The sequence below is a fragment of the Convolutriloba macropyga genome, chromosome 2 (genome assembly GCF_964194025.1).
Source record: "Convolutriloba macropyga chromosome 2, txConMacr16.3, whole genome shotgun sequence".
Taxonomy (NCBI): domain Eukaryota; kingdom Metazoa; phylum Xenacoelomorpha; order Acoela; family Convolutidae; genus Convolutriloba; species Convolutriloba macropyga.
In genome coordinates, this window is record NC_134469.1 from 2,587,051 (window position 1) to 2,602,822 (window position 15,772).

At 38.3% G+C, this 15,772-nt stretch overlaps 1 protein-coding gene across 1 annotated transcript in view; it reads left to right on the forward strand.

The window, feature by feature from the left end:
- LOC142335564 (uncharacterized) overlaps positions 1 to 15,772 on the forward strand; it is a 172,451-nt gene that overhangs the window by 103,914 nt on the left and 52,765 nt on the right. Inside the window, exons 10-13 of the mRNA XM_075384102.1 lie at positions 116 to 265; positions 4,648 to 4,755; positions 7,983 to 8,300; positions 10,034 to 10,189. Coding sequence (XP_075240217.1) covers positions 116 to 265; positions 4,648 to 4,755; positions 7,983 to 8,300; positions 10,034 to 10,189 — 732 coding nt within the window. The remainder of the gene's footprint in view (positions 1 to 115; positions 266 to 4,647; positions 4,756 to 7,982; positions 8,301 to 10,033; positions 10,190 to 15,772) is intronic.

A 15,772-nucleotide genomic window follows, 5' to 3' on the forward strand; every position in this document is an offset into this window, starting at 1 on the left:
AAACAGAAAAGATACCATCCCAGTTGCGTTGGAAACACCGGTCTAAGATTGCCGGTTAAACTGACAAATTCAATCGTTAACATGTTTCATTGAAAAAGTTCATGTGAAATTTCAGTATCACCTGTACCATTGTTCAGTGGAGATTTATCATTCGAGACTATCAGTCCAGGAGTGATCAACATTACTTGGGACACAAACTCTGACTACTACACTTCATTCTTACCATCTCTCAATGGACAACAGTTACAGAATGTTACCCAAAAATGTGAGCACAAAAAATTTGATTGAAATTGTGCATTTTGTTCGAAAAAATTATAGACTGTGCTTTTTGCTCATTAAATCATAGGACAACAAAAGGGCCTATACATTCTGCAAGAATTAAATTAGGATCTTTTCTGTATGTACACACTACCCTCATCTCATTGGGTGCAAATTATTTGCAACCGCCAAGCGAACGTTCTATATTTTTACATAATGAATGATACGTGCTCTGCAAATTTGGGTGCATAATTTATTGGGGGGGGGGGGGGCTAGAACCGGTTTGACTTTGAATGTGAATTTTGCTCCAAATTTTAGTTGAATTAAAAAGTCATGTAAAATTTTTGCAGAAGTGACCCTCAGCTCAAAAGAATTGGAATATTTTTTAATATTGTAAGAAAATCTTGTTTTTTTAAAAAAAAAAAGAATAAGCCAGCAGATATTATGAAGACGAGACAAAAACCATGAACCATCAAAACAGGAAACCAAAAGGTTGTCTATTCTGAAAGAGTCGATTAAATTTAAGAAACAGGATGTTCTGCTGAGTTGTCTTAGTTTATTGATCATGAAGTATCAAGATTTTTTGTATCAAGATTACAGATTGCTCCAGAAGACAGAATCCGTGAAGTTTTTTCATTGACGTTTAAAAAGAGAATGCTTCGAAGAAAGAATCAAGTTTTATCAACATTTCAACCCATTCAACACTTAACGACACTCAAGTTCACAAAAATTCGAATGATGCTGACTCGCACGCTAAGCATCAGTCAAGACTGCAAATTACCGTTGAAATAATTTATATATGAGCGCGTTATGTTAAAAAATGGAAAAATTCCTGTTCGCTAAGTTGATGGGGGCAACGCAGTAAGTTCAGTTCTTCCTTTTTCAAAGTTTGATATCAAAATTCGATTGAAAAAAATTAAATTGAGCTACTGTCTATGGAGACATTTAGTCATCACGGAGTAAAGTAGATCTAATCGCTCACTAATTTGCCAAGACACAAATTTGGAAACCAGTTTTTAATTTTACTCCACATACTGTCAAAGTTCACAAAAAGAACAAAATTTACTCTTAAGTAGCCTACTTTCAGGGTACAACTTCTAAAGGATAGCTCAATCATTACAGATTACCATGAAAGCTAAGCAGTGTTGCCGTTACATTTTGATAAAATTAAATAGCATGTCAAAAAAAATTATCAATGGATCCAACAATCCAGAACTAGGGACAGACGCGATTATTTCATTACTTGTAATCAAGATTGAGAGATCCAAAGAAGAGTTTTGAAAGCAAGAAGCTACACAAAGTTTATTTTATTTGCATGGCGGTTTGATTTTATTGGCAAAAATGAGGTCAAAAAACAAAAAATGAAGGAAAAAATTTTTGAAGCATTATCAAGAATAAGTTATTTTTTAATTAAAAAAATGTCAATCAAAGATGAATTATCACAATATTAAAAACGAATACTATTTTTAGCTGCATGTCACAATTGCAATGAGCAAATTGTCGTCTCACCTTGAATAATAAGCGATGATATAGTTGAATAAACTCACAGCAATTCAACAAAAACTTCCTAAAGCTTCATTTCTCCGTCCACTTATTTGCAAAAAAAATATTGCAAAAACCTCTTCCAATATTTCACTATGTTATTCTGACAATTGCCTTGATAGGAAACAAAATTATAAAAGGTTAAAGCCCAGAGGTCACTCAAGCGGCTGTATGATCGCAGCTCTGATCAAAATTTCCAGAACGCGTAGACACCTTCTGGTGCATTCATTTGGGCCTGCACATATATATTTTTTGGACTGGTACCTCAACCTGGATAACTTTGTCAGGCATAGGGCTTCAGATCGACTTAGGTCGTGAATCGCCCTTTCCAGATTAATTTTGAGAAGCTTGCTGTTGCTACAGACCCACTAACGTTGCCCATTTGCGGCGTCAGACCTGCCTGGCTAATGCAGGGCCTACTCGCAATAAATAGTTTTAAGATCGAATACTCATAGATATCTTTCTACAGTGTATTTTTTTTCAAATAAAAGTAGACATTTTTTTAAAATCTTTTATGTGTTGTTCCGCATACATCAATGTTTTAGAACAAGAAAATATTGAACTCAACGACCGAGAGCGTTATTACTTTCACAATTGTTGCTATATTTGCTCACTGGAAAGTTCGATAAATTTTTCAAGTACCTGTTTGCAGCCTATTGAAAACGGATTCATCATGCTGCCCGGATCTGTTAGTCAGTTAAAATCAGAGCTGGAACATTAATTTTTACAGCCTGGATTTTAGCCAGGCCAGCTTTCTGAACATGTCCCACTTTGCAATTCACAGCATGTTCTGCAGAGAAAATTATAGTGATTCATCCTACGCATTATTTTGTTATTCTTAGCGTTCTCTGTGAAGCTTCACTAACCGAATGTCCTCAAGCTGAGCATTGCTAATTATCCGTATTCACTCTATCTGAGCAGGCTAATTACCCGCCATTTCTCTATCTGAGCAGGCTAATTACCCGCCATTTCTCTTATCTCTATCTGAGCAGGCTAATTACCCGCCATTTCTCGATCAATTAAGATCCCTTATCTGAATTCCTAAATCAGGCGTTTCATGCCCGATGTAAACTATTGAAAAACTCAAAGCACATGCATTACTTTGAATTAAAATGAAATAAATATAAATAAAACATTTAATAACGGAAAAGAACAATTAATCAATGAAATAATAAATAAATGTCTGTTTATAGTGTTCTGTTCTGTTCATAGGTGTTCTGTTCAGTTTATAGGTTCACTCTGATCTGTTCTGTTCACTCTGATCTATCTCGGCTAAGCGCCCTGTCGGCCAATACGGCGGCCACCGTTCTGTTCACTCTGCCAACATTGGGAAACGTTCTGTTCACTCTGCTCTGTTCACTCTGCCAACATTGGGAAACGTTCTGTTCACTCTGCTCTGTTCACTCTGTTCATTGGGAATAATTGCTGTTTGACCTCGTGATATCGACCTCCGCTACACGTGCACACGCTGACGAACACGACAGCAGCGTTCCAGGTGTGTCCATCTGACATTCCAGGCCAGACGAGGTCGGCCCACGTCCACCTTCATCAGCAGTAGCACCTCCGACCTCCAACCAACAACACACCAGACCCCCCCAAAGAGCACAACGTGTCAGGAAATTTCTTGAACGTCAGATTGCACACAATGGCCGGAAGAATAAATATTTTTTGAATAAATAAAATAAAATTTTATGAATATTTTTAAAATAAAATAAATGAATAAATAAAATTTTTTGTTATTACGAGAGCACATAGAGACCATTTTTACATCGCCGACCTCCGCCGACCTCCGACCTCCGTTACCGACCTCCGCTACCGACCTCCGCCTCCGACCTCCGCCGACCTCCGACCTCCGCTACCGACCTCCACCGACCTCCGCTACCGACCTCCACCGACCTCCGCTACCGCCAAACGTTTTTTGGTATTACGAGAGCACATAGAGACCATTTTTACATCGCCGACCTCCGCCGACCTCCGACCTCCGTTACCGACCTCCGCTACCGACCTCCGACCTCCGCTACCGACCTCCGACCTCCGCCTCCGACCTCCGTTACCGACCTCCGCTACCGACCTCCGCCTCCGACCTCCGCCGACCTCCGACCTCCGCTACCGACCTCCACCGACCTCCGCTACCGACCTCCACCGACCTCCGCTACCGCCAAACGTTTTTTGGTATTACGAGAGCACATAGAGACCATTTTTACATCGCCGACCTCCGCCGACCTCCGACCTCCGTTACCGACCTCCGCTACCGACCTCCGACCTCCGCTACCGACCTCCGACCTCCGCCTCCGACCTCCGCTACCGACCTCCGCTACCGACCTCCGCCACCGACCTCCGCCACCGACCTCCGCCACCGATCTCCGACCTCCGCCGATGCACCAATATATGGTTTAGATGAACGCAGCAATATGGTTTAGATGAACGCACCAATATGGTTTAGTTAGAGCTAGAATGGCTGTTCAGAATATCGCCATCTTAAAAATTTTATGCATGACACCAGTTATTCGAAATTTTCAAAATTTGCTATGTTCGTTGTATGTACAGTCTGATGATGTGAAACCTTCTGTGCAGTGTTCACCAATAATGTAAATTAGGCTGCGAAGAAAAGAGACAGACTGGGATGTTTCTTAATTGACTCTGGGCAGACTGGGAGAAGTATTTACACTTCTATTTGTCTGGTACAGTAATGGTTACAATTGAGAGTCAATGATACAGCGCTGAAACTCACTGTGAGCAAGGTCCGGGTGTATACTCACTATTTTTCGCTTTATAAAACTTTGTTTACATTTTCAAGACATGCGACTTTTCTTGTGGTATGTAAATCGATTAGACTTTTGTTTGTAGATCAACTTCTGGAGAATCTGCTACCGGGACTGACATACAATTTCAAAGTCCGAATTGAGAGCTATGGGCGTGTTGGAAGCGACGAAAAACTGGTCACGTTTCAGCCAAGTTAGTATCCGAACCCGTCCTTTTTTTTCTTCAATTTTTATTTCTTGTTGCGAGGGCAACAGTTTCATAAGTTATCGAATGTATGACAAATTTTGCCCATTTAACACAGAAAAAAATGTGAAAGGGTGGCGTAACTTTGTTTTTCAGCTAGGAGACAAAATAATGCCATATAGTTTTACGGTCACTAATGAAATAGCTAGATTGTTGATCAAAAAGTGACATATTTTAGTTTAATCAACAAAACAATGTGATATAAGTTATGCAACTAAAATGATGGAAAAATGAGTTGACAAAATGTTGTTTGTTTGTTGTTACCTCGTGGTTTTTACATAAGATTCTTTTCCGTCTATTGAAGTCTTTAAACAATTCGATCTCGTTTCTGAAAACAGTAATTTCTCGATGGCGAGATTAACAGTGTTGTTCTACTTCACATTTAAAACGGAAACCTATAGAAAATCATCTGTTCAGTCAAAATATTTTAAAAAATCTCCACAAAATTCCCATGTAAATTTCGGGCAAACGGCAAACCACTTAGTGTTTTATGTACAGATTCTTTGCCTTATTTTTTTCCAACATGTTTAGTAATAGCATAACCGAGAACTTCAAACTTACTTGCCTTCAGAAAGAACAAAATGAAGTATAATTCTGTTAATGATCTTCCGTTTATTGATTGACGTTGCCTATTGGGTTTTCGTTCCTATAAAAAAAAATGAGAAATGAATGATCATAATTGTCTCTCTATAACGGCAATAATTGAAGAAAACTACATTGAATGACAGACGAGAGAGAACTGAGACTTTTGAAACATGCAGCCATATTTTCTAGGGTATATTGTTTTTTTTTAGCAGCCACCTTCCTCAGAACTGCAATTTTTAAAACTTCAAATGCGAGTTCTCTGTCACGGTGTCTTCCTAAATAACGACATTTGAAAGATATTATAACATTCCAGTTAACAGTTGGTTTCAATTCAGCTTATGTAGGAGCTGTTTTTATCAGCTTCAAGTTGATCTGCTTTCAAGAAATTGAGTGTCTTAATCAAAATTATCTCATTTTTAATTCTGTTTTTTTTCTCACTGATCGACATAATATTTTGTAGCAACTTCAAATTGTACAAGCTCAAAATCATTTTAGATTGTTTGCAAGAAACTGTTATTGAATCAAAGGAGGTATAGTTTTACAGTTACTATTTGAATAGTTATATTGTCGATCAAAAAGTGACATAAGTTTTAGTTTAATCAACACAACAATGTGATATAAGTTATGCATGTTAAATATTAGAAATATGAGTTGATAAAAAAAATGTCTGTTTGTTGTTACCTCATGATTGTAATAACTTGATTGAAGTTTTTCAACAATTTGACCTGGTTTCTGAGTTTAGTAATTTTTGGAGAGCATCATTATCAATGATTTTCATTGCTAATTTGTTTGGAATTCAACTAGCTTTTTAACAGATTTTTATAACATAATCAATCATTCGCGTAATACAAAGTTTCTCAAAAAAATGGAGAAATTTTTGTCAGCGAAAATGATCAATAGCTGCTCATTTGAAAGGTTATAATTTTCGAAGGCGTTGTTGAGACTCCTACAGTCTTGTTGTTAGAGCAGTGGCATGAACAAAAATTGGAACCGATGATTTGCTACTGACTGAGTTGTCAATGGCATGGTAGATTCCTCTTGGAATCAAATTTCCAAAAATAAATTTTTCATGAAACCTTTCGAAATTGATACGAACAAAATAACCAGAAAGTTAACCAATGTCCGATAATTTTTACCGAATGCAACGCAAATTACTTGTTTTTATTCTTGACTTCGAAACATTTCAGACACATTATTTCCTATGTTGTGGTTTCTCATTAATTTACTGATTGATTTCCATTTTTGTCTCGATGATTCATGATGCTGAAAAAATCAACAAAATAATTGTGTTGTATATCTCTGATTCTTCGCTAGTATTCGACTCTTGTTGGAAACAACTTTTGGTCTATCACAGTGCTGAGATTTTTTTGTGTTTGATTGATTTGTTTGTGTTTGCACAGGGTTTGTGTGATGATATGATCATTTTGTTTATGTACATATTTATATATGATTTTTTCGCTTTGAGTAGTTTTTTAAGTTCCTTTGACATCCCTTGTTTAGTTTTTTGGTTCATTTCATTGACAAATGATTAATTTTATTAGGTGCATGCTTTTTGAGTATCCTCTAAGAAACATCATTGAATTTTGTAAACATTCCATTACGGCTTTCCTGCGTGCTGATATATAGGTCGCCAAACCGCAAGAGCCAAATCTGAAGAATTTGATGTTTCATTTCAGAAAAGACGTTTTTTTCTTTTCTCTCTATCTTTTATAATTTCCTAATTTAAAATATAATGTTATGGCCAACTTTAATTCGCATTAGTTAAACCCTTTTTTCTAACGTTTCAGTTTTTCATTTGAAAAAAAACAGTGGCAAATACGTGATTGATCAGTTGTACTCAATTGTGTGGGAGTTTTTATTTTTGTCATTTTCAGTGCCAGACCACATGTAAAGTTACGAAGTTTTTCGTTATGTTTCTATTTTAGTTCGCCAATGTTTTATTCTCCTATTGAAAAAATTTTGTCTGTTAAACAATATGCAGTGGGTCCTTCAGCGCTAAACTTTTCAAAAAATAAATTCTTGAAAGCTTTTAATTTGACAAATTCTGAAAGATTTTTATGGGCGAAGAAATATAGATTGCTAGCGATAGCTTTTGATTCTGAATTCTTGATTGTCTAACGTACGAATTTGACTCCTGACGAAGATCAAGACACTAGTTGAGCAATTGAAGGTCGACGTATGATACGAAGGAGGTCGACAACTATATATTGTATGAAAATAGAAATATTTCACATTATACCTCCCTTAGTGGTCAAATCTCCCTTAGGGCGGGGGGGGGGGGGCTTAGCAGTCATATAACATGCAACCCTATCATATAACTGTAATATACAATAATGGGGGGGGGGGGGTAATTTATGGGTGGGTATGCAGTGGGATAGATCCAAAAGATCTTACGGTCAACTCTCAGTAACGTACTCGGCCCTTTAATTATGGTGAAGAAATTACCCCCACTTCAATTTTGTTAGTCTTTTCATTTTGTCGACCCCTCGACTAGGGTGGTTAGAATTATTGAGTCTGTCTTTTAGATTTAAGCTTTTCGCTCATCCTTAAAAAATCACCTTTTGTACACTCTTAGGCTCTTTTTTTTTCAGCTGACAAAGACCAAAACATTTTCGCTTACGAATCAACAAACTCGAGCGCTAAATTTGCGTGGGACGAACTGGAATCGGACACCGCTAACATTACCCAAATCAATGTCGAGGCGACTTTTGAGGCCAGCGACCTTTTGACCGCTGTCTTTGGCTCCGATCAGCTTCAAAACCTAACCTATAATGAGACGTCGGCACTCGGAACAACAACCGAGTTGAGAAATTTGCCCGCCGGTTTCCGTTACAACGTAGCTGTCAGTGGAGTTGATAATCGGGGACAGAAAATTGAAAATACATCCTTGAGCACAGAAGCTGTAACAGGTACCAAGTTATGAATATCCTCAAGCTTCCAAGGCCGAATTTCCAGACAGAAACTTTCTCTGATCCGACTCCAGTGCTTCTCTTGAGGTAGCCTAGACCATATAATTTCGAGAACAGAATATAATGTTGTAGGCTCGACAGATACAGTCTGATCAGGGATTTTTCGACCGCGGTCATCAGCCTGGACTGCAGGGTTGAGTAGCAGAGTTGGTCACGTTTTCTATGCTCTATCGTGAGCAATAATTTGAAAAAAGCTAACTGCTGATGTTTTTCGAACAAGGGTAGATTCGTCTAATTGAATTCATGCTGATCAAATTTGCCACTTAAATTGCAATCAATAATATTGGAAAAAAAACAAGAAGCGAAATCAAGTTTTAATGTATTGATTTGATTTGGTTAAAAGTACGAGGTTCTCGCGTAACGAAGAGGTTGCTCGCGACTGTTGCAATGCTCACTGTTGCGACTGCTAAGGAATCACTGCAGAACCCAATTTTCACAGCCCACTTCTCAACTTTTACGGTGGCCTGTTTCTCTACCCTAATTCAATATGACTAATAATCTCTTCGAAACTATTATTCGCTCGGTCGTTTAAAGGGACTGAACATTTAGTTGGTTGAAGTTTAAATTATCCTTAACCGATAAACTATATTCAATCTCGCATTGAATTTTGTAAGGCTTCAGTCAAATGATAGTATTATTGCCAACTCCTTTTCCGAAAACCTATTAACTCATAAATTTTGTGGATTTGGAGATCCAGCAAAAAGAGACTTGATAAAAAAATGACCAAAGTTCATTAACAATCGAATTTTTAAAAAACGAAAGTGAAATGCACTTTGTACCAGTTCTAAATACAAACTTTAAAACTATACAAAAATCTGATTAACGTAAATAAAGTTAAAAATAGCATCTATAACATAATGTTCACTTATTACTGATTGATTGGTTAAGGTTAATGTTTTATTAGTAAGTTTCAAATAAATCCGCTAAGTAAATTAAGTGCCTCAAGCAATGATTGTACCTTCGATGCTTTAGGTTCATCGTTTAAATGGCCCTCGGTTGTTAGTCAACCTCTAAGAGATCATTAAAACAACACAATAAGAAAGATTGCTATAAAAAATTAAATATGAGAAAAGTCCATATTTTCATCATTTAAGTGCTAACAGCCATACTTGAGGATGTGATGCGATTCGATTCCTTGGGATCATGTATAGCTTCTAAGTTACTCCTACCACTTGCCAATATTTTTGGCCACTCAGGGTTTCTATTCCCAGTATGGGGGGTGATGTACAGATTTTTGGTCCAACTTGTAAAATTTTTCAGTTTCGAGTTCTTTCAAGTTCCCGCAGTTTCTGAGCTTTTTATTTGATAGTTCGTTTCTTGATCTCTGACGGTTCACTTCGTTGGTTACTAGCGGCGCCAACATGACTGAATAGAGCTTTAACAAGAGTTTTGATCGAACTAAACCAATTTCATTGAAGCTTCGACGTTGAGGTGCTCTGATGAGGGCTGCAGACAGACTCTATGAAAGTCTGATAAAAAAACTTACCTGGAGGCTTCAGTGTCTGCATTTTCGGATCAGTGCACGTTCCAGCATGTGTATAGTCTGATCAGAACACCGTTCAGCATCTGGATTCTTTTTCAAAGTCTTCTTATTAAATTGTTGCATATTTGTATCTTTATTGTAACTTGGGTGCAATAGATTAAAGATACAATGACAAAGACTTTTGTTTTAGTTCCGAACATCATTTCCAAAACGGATAATAACGTGACACTGGGAGCTGACGCGACCAACGGGATCCAGATATCGTTCAAAATCACCCAACTCACTGTCTCGGAGACACTGCATGTCTTGATCACAGAAGTCACGACTAGTTTGATCCTCACTCAAGGTATTTGTCAATTGAAATGTGAGAAATTTGAGAACCTCATTTCAGTTCTGAATTTGGTTCTGGTGCCAGACCCAAACAAATTCTAATTCTAGACCAAATTCTAGACCAAAATTCTGATTCTAAGACCTTTCTAGACCAAACTTACTGCTAACAGGAAATATTATTAAATAAATAACTTTGAATTGCTATGACAATTAGCTGTTTGACAGCTACACATATGAAGTCTGATGAAAAAAGTTCTCTGATCTGCCTTTCAAGTAATTACTAATTAAATTTGAGCTAAAAGCTTGAAAGGTTGATTGAAAAATTTTTTGAGCTGAAAATTGTAGACATGGGTTATGTTTATATGCGAAAATGAGTGACTTACTTTCAGGCACTTTTGTCAGAGTTTTCCACAGTTAAGGTAAAACTTGATAATGCAACATCTTGCTTTGGTGCTAGTTAATTTTTAATCCTTGATTTATCTTGCCATGTCATGCTTATTCCTTCTTGAAAATCTTGCCCAGAAGTTTTATCTTGACAGCCATTCAAAAACTTGCAAGTTCGAACATATCTTGATATTTTCTTGCCATATAACAACGCAACATCTAGGCAATATAGTCCATGATTAAATATCCGTGTTTCTTAACAAAGTGTATCAAATTTCAGTTCACTGGGCTTAGAGAATATTTGGGTAATAGCTTGCAAGCGGTAGAAGCTCGAAAGCAGCGAGCATTTGAGGAGGGGAACAAACACTTGTAAATTAATAGAAAGAAGTTGTAATTTGAAATAAAAGTTGATAAATGCTTATAATCAATTAAATCTAGTCTATATGTTTTTTATTTATATGCTGTTAAATGACTCAAACCATTAGGAATCAACTTAATTTATTCTATTGCGGTAAACAACCTTTTGACTTTCATATTTCGTGACTTTTAAAACTTCAATTCCAGATGGCTTCTTCAACAAATGCAACAATAAGTTACTACGTTATTTGAACTAAGAAATCATATTTCATCTGATTTTATCACAAACACTGGTTTCCTTTTGAGCTTAAATTTTTCTTAAGCATAAAGCATTGAAGTCTTTCAAGCGTTTAAAGCAACTCTACTAATTAACAAAAATAACTGTTGCGAACGCGTTTCCAGTACCTGAAATCAGCAGTGAAGGGAGAAGCTTCGAAGATGTTAACTTCAATCACAGTCACCGATGACAACTTCGATGTTGCAATGGAAATTTTGCAGAACCGATACGACAACAAAAGATTGTGACTGCAAGCCTATATCCATGGAAATTTCTCCTATCGACAAGTTTCAATTGAAAACACGCGGGAATTACGAAAACTTGTCGACACAATGGAGGAGCAAAGACTTTTGCTTCTCAACATGGGACAACCAGTTGATTATCAGGACCCTTTTTGTCTACTTGATTGCAGGAAAACTGCCCACCGAAACTCGAAAGTCCTGGGAGCTTTCTTCAAAGGGGAAAGAACTAGAGATTTTCCTGGAGGAAAGTGTTCAAGCCTTGGAGTCGGCAGCACCGAGCAATAGTTCATCAAATACCAGAAAACAATCGCATTCGCAACAAAATCAAACACAGAGACAGCTTCACACTCATGTCACGACAAGGAATCAGCAATGCAAATGTTGTGAAGAAAAACACCGAAATTTCAAATGTGGGAAGTTCATAGGTTTAGGTGTCAAGGAGCGAGCCCAGCTGATTAAAATCAAAGGACTTTGTTTCAATTGTCTACTACTAGGACACCGAGCAGAGAACTCCGAAGGTTCTTCATGCCACCAATGTGGACGAAAGCATCACGCTTTGTTGCATCGACAAGAAGCGCATAATGTCAACAATCTAGTAAAAAAAAATCGTTCGGAAACAGCCGCAAGGCTAACGCAAGGGAACTGGAAAAGCTTACATCTGGAGTTTCAAGCAGGAATGCAGAAAAAATAACTATCGACCAAAAGATAACAACAGCCCTCACCCATGAAGACAGGACTCAGGAATTTTTTCTCCAGAGTGCAATTTTTCGTGTTATTGTCTAAGGAGAAATCGTATATCTGCGAGCACTTCTTGACTCTGCATCTCAGAATAAATTTGTAACTGAAGCTGCAGTACAAAGACTTCAGCTAAACAGAAAGAGGAACAATACTCGTATTTTTGGAATTGGAGGAAATGAAATCTCAGCTGATCGCACATTTGTTGACCTTTGCCTTCAACCAAAAAACAGAGCAACAATTACCATTGACGCGTCAATGGCAAACGACTTGCCTTCTCGATACATCAACACAGACAATTAGGAGACAGTAAAGTAACTACAGTTGGCTGATCGCAACTTTAACGAGTCCGCCCAAGTTGATCTTATCATTGGAGAAGACTTCGAAACTATGAAGACTTGATGGTTGGGAACAGTCGACTGAAAGAAACAAATATGCCCGTTATTTATCGACTCTCAGTATTCGGGTGGTTAGTAATCGGACCTGCAAACTTCCAATTCTTCCAGTGTGCAAATATACCTACTTTGTGTCATCATCTGAAGACAATTTACAGCGTTGTTGGGAAATCGAGGAAGTGCCTGCAACTAAACATCAGACCGACGAAGAAAGAAGATGTGAAAAACACTTCAAGTCCAGCACACAAAGAAGCCCTGAATGAAGGTTCATCGTAAGACTGCCATTTAAGAACGAAATTGGAGAAATGGGGGATTCACAGCAGCAAGCACGACGAAGAAATAGAAGTCTCCTTCATAGACTTCAAAAACAGCTTGATCTGTACAGACGATACAACGAGTTCATCAATGAGTTCATTAAACTAGGACACATGGAAGAGATACCCGCAAAGAAGATGATACTGCCATTTGAGAAAAACTATTATCTAAGCCAACACTGTATGTTCAAAGACTCAAGTACAACTACGAAGCTGTGTGTAGTCTCTGATGTTTCAGCGAAGACTACCAGTGGAATTTCTTTGAACGATAGGCTGATGGTGGGACCCAAGAACCAGAAAGATCTATTCAGCATCCTGATCCGTTTCCGAATGTATCCTGTAGCCCTGCCATCAGACATTGCAAAAATGCACAGACAAGTGCAACTGAACGCCGAAAATAAAGAGTATCATTGATTGTCTCGGAAGGAACCGAACTCAACAGATAAAAAAACATTTAGGATGACACGTGTCACGTACGGAATAGCATCATCAGCGTTCAATTCTGTTCGTTCATTACAAGTTTTAGCGAAAGATGTTACAGATAAAAATTCACAGCTAGGAACCATGACAGACATGTACGTCGACCACTCGTTGGCAGGAGCACCCGATCTGGAAAGTGCGTTGAAACTGCAGGACTCAATCATGTCAGTTCCTGCAAAAGCAAGGTTTGAGATTCGCAAATGGACTTCAAGTAACCCAGAACCTGAGGAAAGATTACCTGCAAATTTTCGAGAAACTACCGACGAGATGACAATTCAAAGCGACGACTACCGTATAAAAACATTAGGCGTCAAGTGAAACCCAAATCCCGACCACTTCACTTTCATAGCAAAAGTAGACGAAAAGACACCATCTACAAAACGCGAAATACTGTCAGAAGTCACACGGCTCTTTGATCTTATGAGATGGTTTTCACCTACAACAATACTGTTCAAGTCTTTTGTACAATTGCTTTGGGTGAACCGACTTGGATGGGACGAAGCTTTGTCGAAAGGCCTTCAGCAACAGTACAGCTGATTCATAGTTCAACTGAGGGAAGTTGAAAATATTTCACTGCCCAGAAAGGTAGTTTTAATCTCACCAACATCATTGGACATTGAACCTCACCTCTTCTGTGATGCATCCACTGAAGCCTACGCCGCAGTTGTGTATATACGACAATCTTTGGACGGATCGGTTCACACAAAGATGTTGACAGCAAAGACCAGAATTGCACCAATAGGGAGCTTGTGCGTTCCCCGGTTGGAACTTTGTGCAGAACTTCTTTGAGCAAATTCAGTTGAAGCGGTATCATCATCTTTGAGCGATCAACGTTTCCCGACATCAAAGTTGTACGATTGGAGAGATTCAATGGTAACACTTGCTTGGCTGCAAGACTTTCGAAGAAAGTGGAAGACATTCGTTGCCAACCGTGCTGCAAAAATTCAGAACATCACTCCTTCCAGCAACTGGAATTTTGTGCCGACTGCGGAGAATCCTTCTGAGTCCACATCACGAGGGATCTCAGCCGCAAACTTAGCCGAACAAAGCTATTGGCTAGAAAAACGCCCACTGGCTAGAAAAAAGCGAAGATTATTGGCCGAAGAAAGAATCAAGTGAGGAACATGAGCCCGCAGTGAAACACTGAAGCAAACGACAATGGTTGTTGCTCAGGAGAACAACTCAAAAGTTCAGCTAATTCACCGAATATCCTCGTTTGGAAAACTGGTTTGAAGTTTTTTTATGTCAAGAAATTCATTCAGAAGGCTAAACAACAAAGCCAGAAGACCTTTGCCAGCCGAACGGATTCAACACAATTCGATATCAAATGCTATTCAGAGAAGAGGAACCTAACATCAAAGCGAAATCAACAGAAAATGGGGTCTGCAACAGCATCTGAATTTCTATCACTTCGTCATTTCAGCTCTTCAGATCTTTATCATGGATGGATTGCCATATACAGTCTGATGCAAAAACTTTACTTGCAAGAGTTTGATGCCATTGTTAGTCAATCAACTTTATCAATAACAGAAGGGAAAAGTAACAATTCGGACAATGCGTTTTATCATAAACCACTTGATAAAGTTGAGGTAGGTAATGTTGGTGAGGTTGAGGTAGGTAAGGTTGAGGTTGATAAGGTTAAGGTAGGTGAGGTTGGTCAAAGTGAGGTAAGAAAGGTTGGTAAGTTTGAGATAGGCAAGATTGGTAGGGTTCAGGTAGGTATGCTTGGTGCAGCTCAATTAGATAATTTAGATAAACCAACAAGCTTCAACGAATTGGGGCAACATGTAGGTACAGGTGAAGAAGAAATAATCAACAGTACCACAACACGAAGAGTAAAGCTCTTGCCAAAAGAGGACGACTTTCCAAACTTTCTCCCTTCTACGACACAGACAAAAAAGTTGTTCGCGTGGGCGGACGACTAGCAGATTTGCTACACAACATTGACAAGAAATTGCTTATTCTGATTCCCCAAAGATTCGCCAATCAGAGGGCTTCTGATTCGGGAAGCTCATGCAAGGAACTTACATGGGGGCCCACAGTTAACGATGTTTTACCTTCGCGAACAATATGGATACCCGGAGGACTATCGGTTATTACAAAAATTATTTACAACTGCAAGCCCTGCATTCGACACGACGCAAGAATTCTTCAACCGCAAACTGGAGATCTACCAATGGAAAGTGTTGTTTCATCATTTGCTTTCACCCACACTGGTTTGGACTAATGTGGACCTTTCAGTACAAAAGAAAAGAGATTAGCGGAAAAATGCAGAAGACGTATGTTGCCCTGTTTGTATGTTTCAGCACAAAGGCCGTTCATATGGCAACAGTGACAACGTTGACTAAAGAAGACTGTCTGGATGCCAAAAAAACGTTGCTCAAAAATATTTATAGTGAAAACTCAAGGACTTTT